This window comes from Ascidiella aspersa, chromosome 7, assembly GCF_963924565.1.
Source record: "Ascidiella aspersa chromosome 7, kaAscAspe10.2, whole genome shotgun sequence".
Taxonomy (NCBI): domain Eukaryota; kingdom Metazoa; phylum Chordata; class Ascidiacea; order Phlebobranchia; family Ascidiidae; genus Ascidiella; species Ascidiella aspersa.
The window spans coordinates 26,542,611-26,566,231 of record NC_139453.1 but is presented as its reverse complement, the minus strand read 5'-3'; the positions used below and the strand labels follow the sequence as shown (position 1 = coordinate 26,566,231).

At 37.8% G+C, this 23,621-nt stretch overlaps 1 protein-coding gene across 1 annotated transcript; it reads right to left on the bottom strand.

The window, feature by feature from the left end:
• Window positions 1–508: 508 nt before the first annotated feature.
• Window positions 509–21,701, bottom strand: LOC146138724 (tyrosine aminotransferase-like). The gene is made up of 11 exons (XM_083394045.1): window positions 12,700–21,701; window positions 11,667–11,794; window positions 10,617–10,789; window positions 8,275–8,433; window positions 6,293–6,431; window positions 5,655–5,707; window positions 5,181–5,263; window positions 4,284–4,353; window positions 3,881–4,090; window positions 1,891–1,989; window positions 509–1,229 (listed from the first exon to the last, which is right to left on the bottom strand). Exons 1-11 carry the CDS (start codon window positions 12,732–12,734, stop codon window positions 1,119–1,121), a joined length of 1,260 nt encoding a protein of 419 aa, XP_083250171.1. The 5' UTR covers window positions 12,735–21,701; the 3' UTR covers window positions 509–1,118.
• Window positions 21,702–23,621: the final 1,920 nt, after the last annotated feature.

The window sequence follows — 23,621 nt, the reverse complement described above, 5'->3', positions numbered from 1 at the left end:
GTACAAATGCAGTATTTTTGTTGTTAAAACAATTTTTTATAGTCTACCTGTGTATTACTATATATCGCAAACATGTACGCAATAAAACTAGGGTTTAGAAAATACAAGCCGTCTCCTAATATAATTTATTTACAGTAGTCGATAACCAGGAGTCAGAGTCGGACTCGACGGAGTCGGTTTGTTTGCTGGAGTCAGACTCGGAACTCGGGAATCGAGTAAGGCCACGTAAAACTACTCGAGTTCCGCGTCCGACGTGCGCATGCGCAGTACGAAATTTTGAAACTGATATTGCCGCTGCCGGTAAATTGTAACGGCCAAATAGCATATGGTGGATATTTTTGTTGTATTGTGAGTGGACGGATTAGCCTGAATACAGGCTGTAGAGTCTGAGTGGGACCCGGGACTCGACAAAATCGCAGATTTGATCTGAGTCGGACTCTTTTAACCGACTCCGCAGCCCTGTTGATAACATGACCCATTTTACTTCGAATATAACAAAATCAAGAAGGAAAGCTCATTTATTTTTATTTACAAAACGAAACAAGAGAAAACATCAATAAAGCAAAATAAAACAGAAATTGATAAAATATATTTTAGTTTAAAATCTTGGGGAACTAAAGAAAGCTAATTAACCGCGCCGTGGAACTAAGGACATAATAAATTAAGCGCAAACATCAATAAGAATATTCAAAACGCTACAATATATAAGATTAACCAAGGATGTGTCATACGATACAACACATATTTTTTTAGGTAACTGTACGAGTTAAAAAAGTAGTATTCTTATATGTTACAGTACATACCGTGTGTATTTGTAAAACATGAATGCAATACTTTTTAAACTGTGTTAGTGAGTGAACATGGCAAGATCAAAGTTGTGTCACAGGTTTTCGTTGCGTCACAGTTCATTACGTCATGCACAAAACAAAAAGTTCATGAATGTGAAGGGCTTTTTCGTCCATTAATATAATATAGTTAGGTATTATGTTTGTACCTCCTGCGGAAAAGACTTTGTCAAGAGAACAAAATAATGGGCGTGGCGTTAAAAAAGCTGTCAGTGTTATTATTCAAATTCAAATCGCCAAGCGGTCATTTTATGACGTCACAATGCGCATTGTTCAAGGTCGGTAGTGCTGGGCACAGAACTCCTCGATGCGGTCGCAGGCTTCTTTAGTTTGAGCTTCCGGTATCGTGAGAACCACACGGAAATAGTTGGGGTATTCGAAGCACTGCGATGAAAATAAGAAATTATAAATCAGATAGCATTATTAAAAAGCAATTAGTGTTAAGTGTTCAAGGCATTTACAGGTATTAAAAATAAAATGCAGTACTTTCTGCCTGCAATATTTTAGAAATAAAAATACATTTCAGGACTTTTTAAAGAAATTCAGGCTTTTCAAAAACCTAAAATTTGATCGCTCGGCGTTTTTTTTTAACATAAGTCGAAAACGATGCAGTTCAAATGCCTTGGTCAACAAAATTAAAAAAGCCATTTTACTGTTACTTTTGAAAACACATAACTTTAACCTGGACATAAAACAAAATGTAAAGACTGAAAAACATAGGGTTTTTCAAAGACTTTTCAAATTTAAAATTAATTCAAAGATTCGTGGCAACTTCGTATCAGTTCTGGGCTTGATATGACCCTTGCGGGTCGTACATTTAACCTTCAGACAACCGCCCCAGATAACACTACAAAGTGTGGAATGCAGAACACAGTTTTTTTTGACATTCACAAAACATTATATTGTGGCAGAATTTCCCGAAATATTGGCTGTTATACTATAACCGTAGATCAAAAGATCCTGACGAACGTTATTTAACTATAGGCCGGGGCGAATTCATGGCAATCCACTTAATATTAATGAATTGCCTTCAAATAGTTCTTACTTTGGCCGGAAGACAGAAAACGCTTTGTTCGGTCACAAGCATCTCCGTGAATGCCACGTCATCCGAAATGCCGGGAAACCTTTTCTTGTCGAATCCAACCTGAATGCAAGCAAGTCATTAGGTGGGTGAAAATTTCTAAACAGTATTTGCATTGCGAAAAAATGTTTGCAAATATCCAAATGGGCATAGACTTGTTTTTCAAACCAGCATCATTACGTGTTAAATTTGAAGCTTTTGTATCATAGCTGCCTCGAGCCTAATTACTTATTGTTTAACGCGCTTTTAGAGCATTGTGTTGATTAGGCGAGGCAATGGAGCTTTTTGAATTGAAAAATCGTTTTTGGTTTTCAATGAGCAAGCGTGGTTTTTGCCTATAGAGATTGATTAACACTAGAAGAGGAAGTTTCAACTTTCAGCCCAGCCAGTGGTACACAGTTAAGCGACGCAAGCAGTAGAAAAGTGGCTTAGCTTCCATTCACCTTGTCTCCAACATATCGGTAAGTTCTTTTTACATTTTACTTGGTAAAATGTCTTATCCTGGTTTTACTATAGGGTTTTATACTTTGAGTTTTATTGTTAAAATACATGTCAGCGGAACAGTGATCGACAAGCAGAAACCTGCCGCCAACGGTTTTGGATCCATAAAGCTACGCCCGTTTATATATCATATATATTGGTGAATGGGTTTACATGCATTCAAAATTTATGCCATGGCGACTGTAACTGACAGGTTTTAAAACAAATGAGTCACATCGTCATTTCTCGGGACAAACTGCATTTCTTGTGGTTCGAGGGCTGCGTCAAATGTTTTGAGCTGCAACAATCTATATCGCCTCAAGTTATAAACTAACAAATCGATTAAAGTCCACGATTATTTGCAAAACAAATGGAAATTAAAGGATCTGATAAAACTGACAAACTTGCCTTGAATCAAGTCAATAATGTAGGTGTAGGCGAACAGCATTGTGGCTATATGACATACCGATAAGTTAATACTTAATTTGCAAGCCAACCACACAATGCAAATGATACGAATTGCGTGGCTTTTTTTTGTAACGACGTGTGTATTTGCAAGCGCGGGCAGTTTGCGAATTTAATTCTTTGGCGGATGCTTTCCTGGTTGATTGAGAATAACCATACCAATTTTGTTTGATATATTGTCAATCTTTTCAAATTGACAATAACTGGAAGATTGACATTTGTTTATTCTTCGTGGTTTGTCCGGTTTGTAATTAGGGTTCACGAAATACCCTTAGCAATCGGTGCGTTCTTAGGAACACCCGGGTAACGCACTTTAATATTTACCGTTAGTAGTTCCCGACCGGAGTGCCGTGGCCAACGCTCAAGGGTATACCAAGAGATGCTTTAAGTTCTCTTAAATTACGATTTTTGGTCTTTAAACAGCTTCTTCTGTCCCAACGTTTTGATTTAATCTATTTAGTTTGTTTGAGCTTAGTGATGACGTCATTGTTATCGGATCAAGATACTTTCCGTCTAAAATACCCGGGATCGGATTCAAATGTCAAATATCGGACTTAACTAGTGGGTGCCGCGAACTATACATATTTTATATTGGCTGCTGTAAGCTTAAAACAGTTGAAAACCACTGGTTTAGCCTATCGGTATAAAATATTGTACACCCTCGACTTAAATACTAAGTATAAGTGTATAGCAGCAAAGCTGGCATTATAAGCTTAAATTTAATTATTGTAATCCTTCTCTTTCCATTGGTCCGCAATTTTCATGATTTTTGAAGGAATCTTGCTCAGAACCAATCTCAAAAAATCTAACCACGTTAACTACTGCAGTCGGTGACCCAACCAAAAAAAAGTCTACACAATCTTGCGTCGCGACCCATAAGTTAAAAAACACTGACTTAAAACGTCGTTACCTAACTACAAAATCCCGCCTGTATGTGTAACAATAAAGGCGATTTGAGTTCACCCGCTTATGCAAAACCTCTTTGACTTAAAAACAAAAAAAATCTCACCATCATGTACATGGCAGCCGCAGGCTTAACCGGGAAAAGTCCCGGAATGGCGGCCAACCGCTCGTAGAGGCATTTTGCGTTCAGTTCGATTTTTTCGACTGTCTTGTCGTGGAAAGATTGCGGTGTATTTAAAATGGCGGGAAGGGCCGCCTGAACCAGTGTACACGGGCCAAGCATGCGCTGAGAGAGCTGTACCAGGCCGCCACGGATCTGGAAAAAATGGGTGAAATATTATCGAAGGGATTAAAACCGTAGAAAAATCACTAGCCAAGCGATGATGAGTAGGTCAGTCTCCGAAAGAAACAATTTAGATGCGAAAACAAGACGCTTAGGGCCAGACCCGTTTATGTAAAACTAGTTATAGCGACCCCTCGAATAGAAATAAATTGAAAATATCCTGTACCTCAGCGCCGAAGATATTGTTCCGGTCATTCACAACGATCCACCCGAGTCGCCAGCCTGGAACCAGGAAACTGTAAAAACAAACTGCGCATCTATTGAAATCACGACTTGGAAGCTGGAAAGACCGAAGATCAACCAAGTAAGTTAGAGACAGATTAAAAATGTTGATTTTAAAACTACCCCAGACAAAGGTGTCCGAATTATCTTTACACAGAGACGGTCTGGAGATCCTGAGGCTGATTATGAGAAAGTTTTTTGTTCGAATTTTATTAACTTGATTGTTGACTTGATTAAATGAAGTAAACATACAAAATGTGTGATAAAATTTATAGTGAGCTTTGTGCAATTGTCCGTTGGTAGGACCCGATGAACATTTCTGTTAACATTAATGGTATTTCAGGTATATTGAGGTAAAATGTAGCGGGCGAAAGAACTATTTCCACGGGCTGTAGTTTGTGGTGACAACTTCGACAAACCACACAAAACAGTTAAGCCACAAATAATGTCTTTTTTATTATTTTAGCTTACAAAACACTCTGAACACCCACATAACCCGTATAGACCCCTTCCCCATGTTATCACACAATGTATTTAAATTGCACGTTCTACTTTATTTTCCTGTTGGCAGTTATTTAGCTGCGTGAAAATTTGAAAGGCTTCCGGAACAAAATTGAACTTTTATCGCACATATGCTGTCAAAGCTAAGCTTGAAACGATAACGAATCATCCCAAGTAAGAAATTACAACAAAAAAATTATAGGTCATAAATATGGAAAACGGCTTTTTACAGTTGGAAAGTGGCTTAAAACTATATTTCTTCATCTCATTTTCGAAATTTCATTTAGTTCTAAGTTAAGTTTTTCGACCGTTTAGTTTCCTAGAACGTTGAAATACTTACGTTTTAGCGATGCCGCCGCAGGAAAGCACGGGAACACGGGCTGTTTGCGAAGCGCACGAATAAAATGTCTCTCCTTTGAAAACCTGTCACCGAATAATTGTTAAAGTTAGCAGCGATTTTGGCCCTCAAAAAAATTAGCCTACAAAAACACAAAAACCATTTGCTGATAACCGTTTGTGGCAATTCGAAGTTTTTTATCCAATACTAAGGTTAAAACCACAATCAGCGAACAGCTAAAGTCAAAAACAAAAAGTTAATTAAACTAAAATATAACGTGCGCCTAAATTGGCTGGGCTTTTTATATCCTGTGTCTGGATAGACATAGTCATAAAAATGTATCTAAGTCTTGGGATCGGGTATCTCGTATCGGCTCCGATTTGGCCAATATTTTTGTTGTTGTACGCATTTCTGTCACTTTTGCATTTAATAATAATTAGTTCACTTCTTCAAAATCGCATCTGTAAAGAGACTTACAATTGTCGAGTATATTTCGTCGGCGATGATCGGCACTTTGTGTTTTTCAGCAACTAGAAAGATAAAAGAAAATAAGGTTTTACGAATCGCTTATGCGTAAACCAGTGGTTAATTCCCCGCCAATGTTTCTCGGCACGTCACACGTGGGGTGCCATTTTTAATGCTCAAGGATGCCGATAAGTGTTGGAGAATCTTGATATAACTCGTGAAATAAACTCTTGTGTACTATTGGAGTACAACGAATAAAATGATGGTTTCCTGCATGTGTGGAGTTGATTGTGTTGTTCCCGTTCCATGTATAGCGGCATCACTGTAAACCACTTAACAAAATTTGTGGAAGGGATGCAGCAATCTTATTATTTATGAGGGGGAGGGTAGCGCAAAGCATCAACGGTTTATAGGAAGCACTGCTTCAAGGTAAAAATGTTCGCAATAAAACTTTACAATAAAGGGCTTAATAAAGGTCGGGCGATGTTCCCTAAACCTCCTTTGTTAAGACAACTTATTGTTCTTTAAAATATATTTTGTAGCAGACGTTTAAACTCAACAATCGCAAGTTAATTTAACATTTAACAAAATCATGTGAAAAGGTTTTTCACAGTGATTTGTTCGTTTTTCTAAAGCTTTACATAACTCACCGGCCAAAATATCGTTGATGTGACTTTTGCTGAAATTCGAGCCGCAAGGATTTGAAGGATTCACGACAACAATGGCCTTTGTCTTGTCATCAATCAGACTGTCCAGGTGGTCGAGGTCTGCTTCCCAGCGTCGTTCAGGCTGAAACGATTTCGAAAGCTTTAATTAAAAAAGAAACAACATAGCTTTCAATTATTTTACGGGTGCATTACGCTTGCGGATTTGTTTTTAACATTGGTAAAAACATGTTAAATTTTAAGTGATGCGCATTTGGTGGCATTTCCTACTACACTGTTAAAAAATTGGGTAATTACTTTATAAAAACAGCAAAATACTTTGGGTACTTTCAAAAACAGCCCAAGTAGAATTGTGTAGCGGGTTTTCCCAAAAGAATTTGGATTTTTTGTTGGGTAATAAAAACATGTCACCCAAGTAGAGTAAAATTTATTTTTGTGTGGTAAGATTTTATACCAAAATACAAAGCTTGATATTTGTACCCGAAATAAACAAATTGGTAAAGTTGACATGAACCCAAATAAATAACGGTAAATTTATTTGTATTTATTTGTACCTTAATGCGTTTCTGGAAAAATAGCGGCATTATTTTGTGGCCATCCTATTAGTGAAATGCAAGAATCGCGTATTTTTCGGCAATTGAAAGCCTTGATTTGTAATAAAAACAAAATTGCGTAATGCAATATGTATAGATTTAGATTCGGTAAACATTTTTCTGTGTTTTTTGTTTGTTTGTTTGACATTTTCTGTTAAGTAAACTGGCGGATGTTTTAAATAGCGCAGAGTGAATTCTGCCTTGTCAAAATTGCACAGTAATAGCCTAATTAAGGTAGGACACTTACAACAGCAGCAAATACGAAAGCGCACAATTACGAGGCAATTAACATAACAACCTAATTAGTTGTAGATTTTTTGCTTTTTCGTCCGGATTCGGCCAAACCTTATTTCGCATCAACAGAGAAAATTAGTTTATTCGGCGTATTTCAAAACACCTGTAGATATAGTAAACAGTGAATACGTTTTCTTATAGTCGCAGTTTTAAAACTTTTAAGGCATTTAAGAAAAAGGGATTTAAAAGAAAATATTAAAGAAAAAAATTATTGATATTAAGGTAAAGCGGTACATAAAGTAGATTTTGCAGTGATTTAAAACGGCTTTGGCGATTATAGTTATCCTTAGTAGTTGCGAAAACACTTTTGCCATTTCGTACGGCATACCAGGCATAGGGTTACACCTGCGCTGTATTATGCTCTTCAAGAATGCTGAATACATACAACAACAAACGTCCTTTGTCGACGTATGAAACAGTGCTATTTATTGATGAGGTCTATGACCTGGAGATTAACCTACAGGTCAACGACCCCAAGGCAGGCTCTGAAACCAATATCAGCCCTTACCTAACTAGTGGAATGAATAGGATCCTTGTGATTGGCTGAGCCCGAAGGCGTGCTCTGGTTTAGCCAATGGGCGTCCACCGAGCGGAGGAAACGAACTAACGCGCGTGGCGCGATAATGGAAACATTTACGCGAACACGGATAAGCTATCACGTCGCGCAGCCCTAACATGTAACTAAGCATAAGCTACATATTCCCATGGGGAACCTTGAAGGACACATATGTCAGGCGTATACACTGCACAGTTTTGCATGATTCATTGCCTTACATCAGTGTTTCTCAACCTTTTTTCGCGGCGATCTGAAAACCAGGGTTGTAATGACTTAAGTCAATCCCGTGATTTAAGTGCACTTAAGTCACTATTTTCAAACTACTTTAATTACCTTTAGTCGATTTGGTAAAATGATTTGACTTAAAGTCATTTAGTCAAATACCTTTGATTAAAATTAAGTTTTTATATTTAACATTTTGTCATAAAATTGTGTAAACATCAATAATGTAAAGTTAAAACAGTACACTTAAAAATAAAACTTTACACCAGTGTACTTGAAAATAATATATTTTTTCGACTCACCAGGCAGTCGTAGAACTTAACCCCGATTCCTTGCGACAACGATAGGGTCTTGTAGAGGGAAAAACCCGGCCTCGGAACCACGATGTTGTCGCCGGGACTTGCCAGAACAGTGATGGCCATCTGGATCGCGTCGGAACATCCGCTGGCCAGGTAAACATCCTTTACGAACGAAAATATGTGCTTTGTTTAAACCAGGGCTGCGGAGTTGGAGTCGAGACTCGACGGAGTCGGTTCGTTTTGCTTGGGTCGGACCTGGGATGCGGGACTCGAGTAGGACTACGTAAGACTACCCGAGTCCGACGTGCGCATGCGCAGTACGAAATTTCGAAACTATGAACGCTGCCAGATAGAAAAATTAAAGGTAGAATAGCATATGACGGAAAATCTTTCAGTCACGGACTCACGGTACGTGGGTGAATGAATTGTATAACACCCATAGGAGTGGATTTCCTGAATAATCACCATATTTTAAATACATAAAATGGGAAGTACTGGACTGTGGAGTCTGGACTTGACTGAGTCGCACATGGGGCCGAAGTCGAACTCTGGTAAATTTTAACCGACTCCGTTACCCTGGTTAGAACCGTTGTTGTTAAGTTCAGGGTTGGCCAATCCGCGGTTGCGGCTGTTTAACCAGCATTTTATGGATCTAGGCTAACATTCCTGTTGTAGTTTGATTTTTTTAGGATGTCGACTACCGAGTGTCCATTCTTGCGTGCCAAATTCTTTGCAAAATGTTTTTGCGATTGGCGAGAATCTTGTTAACATCCAATAGGCCTTAGTCCCTTTTGAGAAATCTTGAGGGTGAGGGGTTTACTTTTAGGGCAATAACAATGTTTCAATGGTACAATTGTTGCCTGGCAGCAACAGCTTCAATAATAATGTTATTCAAAAAAATTATGGTTCGTAAAACTGATCGAGTGTTCCATTACATTAGGGAAATAAACGAATTTCGAAGTAAAATTTTCGAACCACTACTGAATTAAGACATTAATAGACTTGGCTGTTACTCTCTAAGCTGAATACTACTTTCAAAAACATGTCGATGACACGTTTTATTAAAGGATAAATCAGCCAAGACAATTATGTGGTCCGTCTATCCATATTTTTGACTGAAATCAATATGATCAATGTGAGGCATTTTTTGGTACAAGAAGGGGATCTCGCAAATGTGTTGCGCAGACTCTGTAGTAACATATGGTCGAACGTCAAAACAAATATAAGGTGCTTTTGTGAGCTGTAAATTGTGCAAACAAGAATCAGAATGCGAATAATCGATACTTTTGGTGCATCTGTTATAAAATTTTAATAGATATCGTTTAACCTGAATTACACAATAACCTCTTCTTAAATAGACATAAGGTACGATACAGTGTAAAATGACCCAGCGGATACGTTAAATGTAATTTAGATGACAACAGCCTTTTTTTTTAAACTAAAACGTAGCCAGCAAATTACGATTTTTACAACAATAATAAAAAATGAAAACTGGACCGAAATACAGTTTAGACACGCAAAACCAAAACAACTTTTTTATCCTTTTCCGTTTTCATTGGTTCCTATAGGGGGAAAATAAACATTTTCGTTTGAATTAAGGGCCGAATACTTGAAGATCGCGGACCGGACTTAGAAATTTGAACTTTTTTAACTTGAAATATCGTTGAACGAAGGAAATATAAACAACTATATGCAACAAAAAAGCCGTAGTGAATTTTAAGAATTGTCGCTCAGTTAAAATTTCGTTGGAATTTAGTTTATATCTGCATCCGACAGCACTTGAACTGTATACTTTAGCTTAATAATGAATTTTAAAGCCAAAAAGCTCGCGCAAATCGACATCATCTTGGTTAGAACGGTTCGCTGCGAACTGATGGCATTTTTAGTTAAAATATGGAACACTATATACGGATCTGTTCATAAGTTTAAGGGTGAAAATAACGGCCCAAATAGACGTGATATCACTGATGATGGCATGAGAATTTGCTGAAACGTTTGAACAATAAAGCATGTCGCTTTTTACGTCTATTTGGGCCGTTATTTTCACCATTAAACTTATAGTTAAAATATGTATATCATCTTATGTATCGAAACGTCTTAATCAAGAGTGTGTCGATTTACTCGACCTTCTTGGCTTTAAAATTCATTTGTAACTGCACTACAGATCCGTGCATTGTGTACTCAAATACCTAAGCTTTATTAAAGATACAAAATTAACTCTGACCGCCGGATCTGGCTCGCCAGAGGTTTGGTGACTCTTAGTCTATGCTTAAACAATATGTACCCCTTTAAAAAATGCGTTTTAGAAAACAATTACAATCTCCCCGAAAATAATAAAATCGTACCCCGGCGTTGATTTTGGCGCCTTCGGTGGACACGAAGTTGGCGACCGCTTTTCTGGCGAACTCGTGGCCAAAGGAAGGGGCATACCCGTTCTTGTCACCACTTTGTACGGCTTCTATGATTCCATGAACGGCTTGTTCAGGTGGCTGAAAGTTGCCGAACACAGTCGGGTCTCCTGGAAAGGAAACAAAGTCGGTGACGAACTCGTTATATAGCTGTATAGTCTATTTTAAAGGTTGAGGTGTTATTTTAACTGCTAAACTTTGATCGTGTTGAGCAATACGAAAAAAACACCCTAATTTCAATAAATTTTTGTCAGTCCTATTTTCAAGATGCAAACCATGGGAAAAACTTCGATTAGCTAAATTTTTTGAAAATATATAAAATCTGAACAACCCTAACCGGAAACCATCGCAGTCGAACCGAATTTGTCGATCCACAAGGTAGGCTAGAAAAACAACAAGCCTGCAATGAGGTTCGAACTCGCGACCTCCGGCCATACAACGACCGTCGCTCTGCAAAATAAGCAATACACAGGCTCATAGGGGGCGAGCCGAGAAACAACCAAGACGCCAATGCTTGCTACATTCTGTTAGTCCTTACTTAACGGCCTGTCGAATGCCAAGCGCTACACCAAGTGTCTTGCAACTATCCCACGCAACTTGACATTGAAGGGGATCAACAGGGCCGTATCATTTAATGAAAGATACACATACATATGTGTACAACAAGAACTGTGATTAGCTCTTACAAAGTCGCTTATTGACAAACAATATTAAATCGTAAACGTTCATTTCCCCTCTTAAAAAAATCCAATTCTAAACGGTCTAAAATACCGCATTTTACAGTAATGTCCAATTGTCCACTGCTGGCGTTTAAATCAGTAACCGAAAGTTATACCCGGTCACTGTAATTTCACTAAACGGTTTAAAAATTAACGATTTTGACAGTGCACAAAAACATTCAAATATGAGTTAATTCGCTATTACGAACATCGCCAAAAAACAATATTTTTTTTCTTTTTTTTATTTAAAGTTCGTTTCGTTGCGTACCGAGCGAGAGGGCAATCATCTTCTTGTTAGGGTTTGGACTTATCTTCATCCCGTCCACAATAGCACGGATTGGGTTGAAGGTGTTGTGGGCAGTTGTGGAGGCGTGCACATTCCAGCTGTGGCTTGCGCTGCGGAAGAAATTAAGTTGTTAGGATGGGGTATGAGTGTGAACTGCAAAGAGCTATTTAATGACAGGCGCTGCGTAAAGTCCACGGGTTAAAATTCCCCCTCCACCCTTATAAAATAGTTGTGGCTTTAAAAAAGGGTAATTTCGATGTTGGTAGTAGTTTATCAAAAAAAAAAAAATTGGAACTAAAAAAACTACTTCGCGTATCGTTTTAAGTTTGTTCTATACAGAAATTTTTAAATATTTCTCTGCCATCTTAATATATATAATTATATATATACATATTCAGTGCTACCGAAACGGTACCCAAATTTCTCCAGCGGTTTCCCAAATTTTGGACTTGCAACCTTTTGGTATTTAAATGAAACACTTGCGGTCTCTTAAAACTACTTAGCGGTCACCCAAACCAAACCTTAAAAAAAAACCTGTACATATTTACCAATTAAGGCATCGGATCGCGATAGTTTTAACCAAAGATATTTTCTGTGTCGGCACGGAATAAAATAACAAGTTCAGGAACATCCCTAGCCACGGTTTAACCAACGCTATTTCATCCTATTTCGTCCTTGCCATTTAGTTCATCAAGTCGCCTTTTGCCTATAAGTAAACTGACTGACGTAGATTCTTGAGAAAACGTGTTCCCTAAATTGCAAATGGCATCGATTAAAATTCCCGTGAATTATTTAACGATAGTACAAGTTGATGTCGTGAGACTAAAGCCAAACGTAACGTTGAAAATACACATAAAATATGTTGAAATGGAATTGAGAGTTATTCGAAACGTTTACAATGATACCTACCTATACTTCTCTGTATGGGCTTTAATATTCTTATTACGTCATACATGAAAGAGTTTTTTTAGACTGGAATGTTTTAAAAAGTTCAATTTAATCGTTATATACTTACTCTCCATGGCCGTTAACCATTGCTTCCCGAGACATTTCAACGGAACAGTTCAAGTTGCGAAGAAACGCTGTAAAAAATCGCTACAAAAAATCGCTGTATATCACTATGCTGTTAATAATAAACAAAGCTTTTTTTAGATATTGGAGTAACAGTGTACAGGCAAACTATAAATTTTAGTGCCCTTTCAACAAGCATTACAGCATTCTGAGCAACGTGAGCTGCTAAACATAGCACTGCTCAACCGCGTTTTCATAAAGGGTTGTTTTTATTCAGGCCAGCGTACAGAGACCGTCATTTGTATTGGTCATTTAAATTTAAAAGAGTGTTAGTAATTTTTTTTTTGATAGCAGACTACTGCCAATAAATTGTTGCTCTGGCGACAAGCATGCAAGCAAGTGAAGCCTGGCCTTAAAATATCCGCTAGAACACAAAATTTGATGGTTGTTGAAAGTAGCACATACATAATGTTACCAAAGTGTCATTATTAGTTGAGCGTACAAATAGAAAAGTCAATTCAAAAACGGAACTAATGCTATCATTTTGATGAACTGTTGGAAGTTCTACAACATAACTTAATGTTTTCACAATAGAAAATTTTTTAAAATAAACCACAGTTGTCCCAACCAATTTTTTATGAAAAAATGCCTTTCAAAAAGTCTTTTTAAAGAAACTTTATAAATTTTCACAGGCCTAAATTTTAATCACTCAAAATGTTTTACACATAATTTGAAGCAAAACCGTATACATGCCATCGTCAACGCAATAAAAAATAAATTAAAGTTTGGTAGTTCAAGGCACTTTCTAAACATATAAAAGAACTTCAGAAACACTTAGGGTTTTTCGAAGACTTCCTAATATCCATCAAATCGAAGACATTTAAAGACTTTGCGTCAAACTTATATAACCCCGTGTTTAACTTGGGCTAACAAACTTTGGTGTAACCGGCTTGTAACGGTTTTCCAGCAAAACCACAAACCTTGCATAACACCATCGGCGAACTTTTTTTTCAGGCCTAAAATTTGATGACTCAAAATGTTTTGCACATAATTTGAAGCAAAACAGTATAAATGCCATCGTCAACGCAATAACAAATAAAATGAAGTTTGGTAGTTTTCTAAACATATAAAAGAACTTCAGAAACACTTATGTCCATCAAATCGAAGACATTCAAAGACCTTTTTTTTGTGGCAAACTTGTATAACCCCGTGTTTGACTCTGGTCTCGGGTTAACAAACTGTGGTGTAACCGGCTTGTAACGGTTTTCCAACAAAACCACTAAACCTTATATAAGACCATCGGCAAACCAAAAGTGCACGAAGCTCTCGATTCACCAGCTTCTTGACACGCGCTTTAAGCGTGCTACCAACTGTAAGATGACCAACCAATAAGCTAACGGCATTCTAACACTGGACCGGGTCAATGTCGAACTGATGGAGCTGTCCATCAAATCGAAGACATTTAAAGATTTGTGGCAAACTTATATAACCCCGTGCTTAACACGGGCTAACAAACTGTGGTGTAACCGGCTTGTAACGGTTTTCCAACAAAACCACTAAACCTTGCATACCACCATCGGCAAACTAAAAGTGCACGAAGCTCTCGATTCAACAGCTTCTTGACACGCGCTTCAAGCGTGCTACCAACTGTAAGAACCTATGAGCTAACGGCATTCTAACAATAGACCGGGTCAATGTCGAACTGATGGAGCTGCTTTTCCGATGAACTACTATCTTTTACCTGGTTTAGCGTTGCCGGGAAATATAAAACCGACTTAAGATAAGGATTCGCGTTTCGTTCCGCTACCAACATCACGGTAAGACATCGAATATATTTTTGGATGTGGCCATTTGACCGAATGGCGTTTTGTACGCTCGCGCCATTATACGTGATTATTTTGATTTGGGTCAAGGTTGGGGTTAGCATTTGAGTGTGGCTATGGTGGTGTATTAGATTTAATTTTACAAATTTGCATAATTTCAATGATTTTTTTTCGAAAATCGAATATTACTTACTTAGCCGGGAAAATAGCCTCAGGGAGTAATTCTAAAACAAGATAAAGTATTCAGGCGACGACTGTAGGCGGGAACACTGCTTTAAAATCAACTCTAAAAGCTGTGCGTGCAAATTCGACCGACAAGCTAACTTAAAGTTAAATCAAACAACACGATAATAAAATTTATCGGAACGAAAGCGACAAAAGGAACCACGACAAACCCGTAGCAGCAATTCATAAAACGGAAAAAAATATCACTTTTAATTTTAAAAAAAAACACTATAGTGTTATAATATCAGAAGTAATTGTTTGTTGTCGTTACTGCTGGGATTGTTTTGTATTGTGAATAAACAATGACAATTGGCTGTATAACAAATTTAGCTGTTTTGACAATTGGCTGTATTTTTTGGGAATTTTTCATTATGTCGCGAGCCACATTTGGATTCATTTTGCGAAATCATTTGCGTCGCTTCAGTATTTTAACGAAGTGAATGACTGTAAGTTTACAATCAAAATTAAACGAAATTGAAACAACAAACATTAACTGTAAAAAGCATGCTATCCATGAAACTCTTATCGATCAACCTAAACTCTGACCAATCATTACCTAAAAATCGGACATCGACTTCCTTCGCTTAAATAACATTCATAAATGCCCGCCACATTACCGATTTCTTCATAGCGTTACATCATAATCTATACTACTATATTAGTTGGTGGCTAACTATAGACAGCACCTGGTTGCACAAAAAAGCAATGCACTTCAAACAAAACTACATGTGATTAAATTGCGTTATCGATTCTTTTCCCTATCGCAATTATTTTAATGGTTGGTTGGAATGGCGACTGCAAAACGTGCTACAGTACTGCGGTTCTGCTGCGGTACAAATTGTTCTTATCCGAAAGTTCTAGAAACTCTACTGGGAATTTTGAGCGCGATAAGCTGTGGTGTCGAATTCCAGCCTATTAAAGCCTTCACTACATGCCTAACGTTAGCCAATTAACACAAATCTTCACTGCCATAAGTTACCTTTTCTGTTCATTATAAGCGTTTGAACAGTTGTTTCGAGCGCCTTTGAAGGCTTCTAAAGTTGTGTGCCCATGTAATTCGGCGAGATACAAAGCCACTGACTTAAAGCAGTAAAAGTATTTGGCATAGCATTCCATGGTGCATACAACGACCAAAATTCCGAACTTGAGGCATATGGCATCGCCTTTTCGGAAAGTTATTTTCTTAAAACGTTTTCGCTTAACGAGCAAATTTCCTTCAAAATATTTTCGACACAAAATAAGCAAAGTCACGCTTCCACCCTTGCACAATTACCAACATAAAACGCTTCATTACCGCTCAGAGATTTTGCATACAATTCGTGACATGTCCCCCCGTGTTTATGACCACGTGCTTTTAAAGGGCCTCCGGCAAATTGTGATGACGAAATTTGGTGGAAACATGTGGCAAGATCATTTTCAAATGAGCGAACACGACTGTCTGCTAACTGAGACAAAGGAAAATGCAAAATTCGTTTACAAATCAACCTATTCGGCTTGAATTCAAATGGTAAACTCTTTGGTAGCTCTGCTATAAAATTTAAAAGTCTTGTCCTTTTGATTAGCAATTAGATTTCAGCCTAGCTAAGAACTAATTACCTCCAAACACACAGTTGGATTTTATTTACGGCGAGGCTACATCAGTTGCTTTTTTAAATACCCGTTCCAGATAAAACGCTTCGATCTAAATTCCGTGATCCCGAAGCCACACGATTACAGGCTTTAATAGCTGCGCATCATTTCGATTAGGTTTGGCATTCATTTTCTCCTAATTTGTTCTCATTGTGCGATTACTGCAAAGGGCCTTTAAATTCTGCACGGGGTTGCAAGACCCTGAAAAGAATAATTATAGCTGCTTGTAAAAAAAAACATGACAAAATTAGAAACGTGTTTCAACAGTTTAACGCTAGTTTAAAGAGTGTATTGGTAGCTTAGACAAATCGAAAGCAAAGAAGAGCGTGTAGAGCACTTAGAATAGGTTACTTACTCAAGAATATCGCACAACAATACATGTACAAGCAAACCCAAGTATAATAGTGCATTTTTTTGGCAGAAAACCAAACCTCACGCAAAGCCAAAACTATTGTTTTCTGACTGATAAACCTGAAGCCGACACATTTTCTTCTGCTGTAACGACGTGGTTATTCTATACCAGGTGTTGGCAACCTTCTAGACGCGGGACAAAACTAACTCATAAAGGTCAGTGCGGGCCGTTAAATGTTAAGTGTGTAGAATTGACTTTACGCATCTTGGTATAATAACCGCAACGACTGTTGATCATGGATAAATTAGGGTATTTTGCAATTAAAATGGGTCTGAAAAAATTTGCGCACAGCGCAAAAAAATGCTTTTACGTGGTTCAAATGGCTTGAAATGCCCTCGTGCCCAGTTTGTAAAACAGGTCGCGGGCTTGATGATTTGCGTTGGTGGGCCAGATTTGGCCCGTGGACGGTAGTTTGCTTACCCCTATCCAGTGTTTTTTTTAAGGTGTTTTCAGCGGTTTCCCAAATTTTGGACTTGCAATTTTTTGGTATTTAAATGAAACACTTGCGGTCTCTTAAAACTACTTAGCGGTCACCCAAACCAAACCTAAAAATAACCCTGCCCCTATCTATGGAAACATGTGGCGTATTGCAGGATTAAGGGGCGCAAAATAACACAAGTAAGATTTTTCTTGTAACTTAACTAAAATTTTCGGAGCATACCGGTTGGGGGTTGTATAGTAAGAAGTAATAAGAATATCAGAGCCCATGAAGAAGTATAGGTATCATTTTGAACGTTTCGAATAACTCTGTATTCATTTTCAACATAGTGAGAAGTCACTGATTACAAGTATACACTGCTGAGGCATTAGGCTGATAGAAGTAAGCAAGGAGAAATACACTATCTAAACCGGGTGTGCGGCGTTAGAGGGTAGGTCACCCAGATAAGGTCATCCACTCACCCAGATAAGGTCATCCACGTGACTCAGATAGTAAAAAGAAATAGTGGTATACGTATGCTTGGTCTGCATTTATATCGGGATGATGTCGTGTTATTTCTATGGTTTCCTTTATCAATAGTCGAACATCCACTTGTCGCAAGGATCTTGGGTTTTTAAAGTCTATTATGCGACCAGAATTTAGATGTAAATATCTGGCCACGACTGTGTCCTGTGTGGAATGTGACGAAGGGTCGTGGTTATCCATACGTAGTTGTACAATGCACATTGCGTTTGGTTTGTCAAATACCAGTAGATCCGCACGAACATTGCACTTAGTAAATAACACCTGAACGACGTAACACATGCTGGTGGTCTTTTTGTATAAAAAAACGAACTGATAGATATAGTTTCATGGTTAAAAATAAATTTGATTTTATTATCAGTGTTTCGAGCTACAAAGGCAGTAAATTTTTTGCACATGTTCATCGATGTTTTCCCAATAAAACAGAGTGTCATTGTGATGGTATATAACGTGTTCTTTTCTTCATGTTCTAACCAACGTATTGTTTTGTGCGTCTTTGTGTTTTTGGTGAAATAACCTGTAAATAGCAGCTTGCCAATAAACTGCTTGGGGTAGCCATTCATCATCAACATGTTTGAAATGTTGCGGAATTCGAGGTGCATTCCCATGTATGTGCTACGAATTTTGTATGCCAGATGTAATAAGCTAGATATCAGGTTGCGCTTGTACCTAAATGGCACAAAACTAGTGTCTAACAACGATTTTTACCACATAATCTATGCAATTTTTGTAAATCTGGTGCATAAAACTGAAATATACTTCATGCATAAAAATAAAATATACTTCTTGCCATCACACACACACGCGCGCGCTTGCCTAACTTCCGATAATCAGCTATGACGTCACAATGGCTGCGGTACGTAATTTTGCAAAGTGGTGACTAACCGCATCATAGCTACAGTCCAACGCGATAAACGTTCGTTTCGCAAACCGCAGCGCGCCAACGAAACATGTTTGACGTAATGGCGTCTATATACGTCATCAAAGTAAATGATCACCAGTCACCACGCTACGCATTCTCTTTTGGGTACACACAACAAGATCTAAGCAACAATATCTAAAGCAGAATAGTCTATAATACTATAGTATTAAAACCAACGACGTAATAAAGTCAAATACGTAGTAATATCTACGACAGAATAAGATCTTAAATCGTCTTAATAAGACATAAACCTGATGGAATAAGTCGTAAATTCATCTAAATATGGCCTATAAATGGATAAAATAACGCATAAAACTGTAGGGAGAAGGCATGGGACGATTTGGGGACCCTTGGGTGCCGCTATTTTGCCACCAAAATGTTTTCCTTCATTTGGGGATATGGGTGAGTTAAGGAGGGGTTGGAAATTGGGTTACGGTTGAAATTATTAGGAGAGGTAATGATAAAGTCGGAAGTGTAGTTTCGGGGTAAGTAAAAACTTTAAAGCCCTATTCAGGCCCTTTAGGTCTTATTACGACGGGTTTAAGTCTTATTCCGATTTAAACGTTATTACAACTATTGTACATCAGTCGTATTTCGTCTTATTACGAACTGTCGTTTTTTTCGACGTTAATACTGTTCCAATTTCGGTCTTATGGCTAGGGTCCGTGCCTAAATATTCAAGATTAAATTGGCGAGGGAGTTCGTTTCAGTCTAGCAAGATGGAAATAATATCGTGAAATCACGTAGGCTGCTTCTGCTACAGACTTTTTACAGCCTTGGTTACCAAAGAAACGGCAACTAACAATAAGTGCCGAAATATAAAAAGTTGTACTGGGGAATACTATAAATTGGACGTGTCAACACAACGTAACTTTCGAATAACAATTTAATTCGCAATCTCTCCAGAAAAACATGTTTTTCACAGCTTTGCCTGAATGAAAAAACACAACAACATTTGCTGACTTGCCTGATGCATAAAAAACAGATCACAATCGCCGATTGTTCGTCACAAAACGTAAACGATTTGTCACTCACTGTTTAGACTGAAAATAAACAAATCAGCTCAAAGGATGCGATTAGCTAATCAAGTTGTTTCCGACTAAGAGGCTCAAGTGTAACTTCAGTGGTTTTCACAAAAATAAATTTCACGCCACTACTAACCTGTGAGAACGTTTGATATCGCAGATTTTACAATAATTACCGCAAATGAGGCAATAGCCTACAAAGTTCTTGACATTTATCTATTTATTACTGTGGAGCAGGGGACACAAAACTTTTTTCAAAAAAGGCCAGATAACTGTTATGCCTTAAAATATCGAGTACGCTTAATGAAATGTTCGATTAGCTAGACATTTCATCAAAATTGAACTTAGTTGTACATGTGTCAAACATTACTGTAAATAAACTTTTAATAACCTTCTTTTACGGAATATACCGCGGTAGAATTAATTCTGCCTGCCTGGTTTGGCGCGCGAGCTGTATTTAATAATGCTTGCTTCTCTATTACTTGTTTTAAAATACATTTAATTGTCGATCCTTGATTATGCCAGAACAGTTTTTCACAGGGCGATTACAGAGTAATCAAGAACAAATTGTCTTAGAGCTCGTACAGTCTTGTGAGATAACCGCTTAATGACGTTTAATTACTCAAACCCGTTAACAGTTTATTATGACAACATACCTTGTAACTGATTGAATAAGAATCGACCATTTATCAGAAACTCAACGTAGAGCAAGGGCTGGTCGCAATATGTCTTACTTTTAATAAACAGAACAGCATTGCCCCCCAAAAATAATCTTGACCAAACGTTTATCTCTTGCTAATTGATCCAACTTTACTTTTACCTGCTCGTATTATAATCGTGTTAAAAAAATCACGTTAAAAGCCAAGCTTTTTTAATTTCGTGTATAATCTCGGCCAGACCCAGATGTCAGTCGTCATTAAACTGGGGTCGTGTTTGTGTTCTAAAATTAAAAGAATCGGATTTCAGCGGTGAAAAAGTTTCTCTTTGGGGCGTGTCAAAGGCTACGCCCACGCACATACGTCATAAACGGACAACCAAGCCGTGAATGGGCTTCCTATTTAAAATGCCAGTCCCAGCTTCCAGTCTGGTCACGCGTTGTTTGAATTTTTCCAATGTCATAAAAACAGCTGCTAGTTTAACCTTTTAGTGGTAGGCTACTACAACTGTAACTCTTCACCAATAACATTTGCTATAAGGTTAAAACAAAGTATAACGTATAAGGTTAAACAAAGCCCACAGGATTGATTAATTTACCGTTACTGTATTACAAGACTGCATCACGAAAAACACATATCCTAATTTGAAACGAACATCAGAGGCCTATTCCAACAAACTAATACCATAATCACTAATCCCTGGGGATACATACAAGCTGCTAGTATAAGTTCAGCAACTTTTTAGGCCTTTGTAAATTTAATGAAGTTGTCAGTCGATAACGATTTTAAATTTTCCAATTAGTTACTAAATATTTTACGAGAATACAAATGAGGCCACTTAATGCATATCCGGCGGTGACACATTGTGCATGCTATGCTCATTTTGTTGGTTAGTTAGCACACATACAAGCCAATAGCTTATGAGCGTTTCGTTTGTCTCTGTAAGATTGAACAACGTTAGCTAACGCACATCAGTTATACGTTAAGCCAAACAATCCTGAACCACTGAATCAATTGTGGTTAGCCAATGCACCGTTACAATTTAAATAGAGAATGCCTCCTTAAACCACATACTGTGCAGTTCTTTTTAAAACGTATACCTGTAACCCAAACCACTCTTACACATTGTACAACACTGCAGGCCTCCTCTGACGTGGAATTCGTATTGAATTACGTCCAGGCTAACTAACTCTATACCTTTTGATAAACCAAACGGTTTAACTGTAATCAAACTAAAAATAGGCGTCAAAAAATTGTGTGCTCAGCTTTTAAATCCTGCTACAAATGACCGCGCGTTTAAACTTGCTAAGAATGATACATCACGCGTCAGTTATGGACTCACTTCCTACTGGCTTAATGCGCGAGCTTGTATTGAGCGTAATTCGTCCTTCACGTGTTAAATAGAAGCTTGGTGCGTCACAGAGCGTGCCGCTATTGGCCAGCCGAAAGAGGCGTATGTGACACCACGCCATGCTATTGTTACGAAATAAGACGTCACGTCGTCGAGTGTACTGAATATAGGAAGTCTTAACAAATCTTTCCACTGACAAAAGAATTTTTCGACTCAATCGAGCAGGTTTTTGCGGCCGCGCAACCATATTGTTGAATCTGTATTGAAAAAGCAAACAACGGTTTTCAAGTTCTTTGGTTGCTATTTGACGGTGGCCCAAAATCGAACAACTCTTCTTAACTGTAAAAGTTTGCGCCTACAAATTTGTTAGCTTTTGGAGCATAGTGGTTGGAGGTTGACGTAATAAGAAAATCAAAACCATAGGTATCATTTTTTTAAGAAGTAGATATCATTTTGAACGTTTAGTAATAACTCTTTAACATCTGTGGGCTTTAATATTCTTGTTGTTAGCTTTTGTTTTTCCGAAAAAAGAATTAATTCAATTGTTTTTTTCGTTGTTTAACGAAGGATTTTGTTTTCAAATTCTTACCACTTAACTCTAAGGCGATTTCATACGTTTAACCACAATATTTCAACACAAAAGTTCGCAGATTCACTACATAAAAAGTATTCTGAGGATGTAGTTACTAGTTATCCAGTAATTACACTTAGATCTACTGGACTGGGAGGCTATTGTAAAGGCCAGTTCATATCTTAATTAACCTTCCAATACTGTCATATTTAAACAAAGTATACAACAGGAGGTCGGGAACCGTTTTAGCTAAGGGTCATATAAGCCAAAAAATATTGGTTTTATTTCTATAAGAGCCATATAACACTTTTTTAACATCTAGTTATATAGGCTGCCTATTTTGTTCTCTTTTAAGCTTTTAAAGGACACAACAAGTCACGACATGCTATTCACCAAAAATGAATTAGCTTGGTTTGCGCAACTTTGATTACGAAGTTCCGTTAAACGAAAAGGGCCTTTTGGATATTCAGGGATTCCTTCAAACAGGATAACAGTCTCCCAAAGCAAATAAGATTCGCGCGAAGCGCAGAAAATTTGCTATTATGTGTGTTAGAAAGGAAAAGTTAGGAAAGCGGTCGTGGCCGCGTGCAGTTTTACTTGAGATCATGCTGAGAAATGATAGCTTAGAGTTTTCTGCAAGCGAAATTCTTACATCAAAAGAGCGATGTGTCGTCAAAAAAAGAGCCATATATGGTTCGCGAGCCTTAGGTTCCCGACCCCCCTGTCACATCAGCTTTTTTAATACAGAAAAGAAGATTCAACAGTCTTGTTGACGCTTGGAAAAGTTTGACGCTTGGTAGATTTTGGAATCCCTACGTTTAACATGTAACTTTATCGATAAAAAAAGCCACTGTAAGGGTATGTCAACCCAGTGCACTAAAATAGTTTCCGCGAACCGGACAAGATTGTTCCCTTTATTTATTGGACACACCTCACCTGTCGATAAACCTTTAACAGTACATATGGAACAGTGTAAAAGGTGGTGAGGTACCCATGTGATCGGTCCGGAGCCGATACCCGATGTCATGTGATAGCTACAGTACTCGTCCGATACAAAGCTAGTATTAGTGGCGGTCCAATCCCAATTTAATATCGGAATTATTTACGCTTTGCGTGTAGCGGTGAAATCGTTGGAATGCACTTTTCTATTGTAAGTTATATCACCTCTGTTTAACTTTATAAAAATAAACGAACTGTGTGGTGTTCTTTACGTTACACCGTTATAGCGGTATGCTAAAATTTAGTCACGTTTCCGATTTAACTTAAAAACAAATTATTTACGGCCAAAAGTTGTATAAAGTTTTATACGTGATTTCTTAACAGGAAAAATCAATGGACTCTAAGCTATATA

What these genes read in the sequence shown, in the direction of transcription:
- LOC146138724 (XM_083394045.1), bottom strand. Translation starts at nt 12,734, where the DNA reads ATGTCTCGGGAAGCAATGGTTAACGGCCATGGAGA. An exon ending in ATGGTTAACGGCCATGGAGA is followed by an intron (nt 11,795 to 12,699) that starts GTAAGTATATAA and finishes TTTCTTCCGCAG; the next exon opens with CGCAAGCCACAGCTGGAATG. An exon ending in ACAATATCTTCGGCGCTGAG is followed by an intron (nt 4,091 to 4,283) that starts GTACAGGATATT and finishes CATTTTTTCCAG; the next exon opens with ATCCGTGGCGGCCTGGTACA.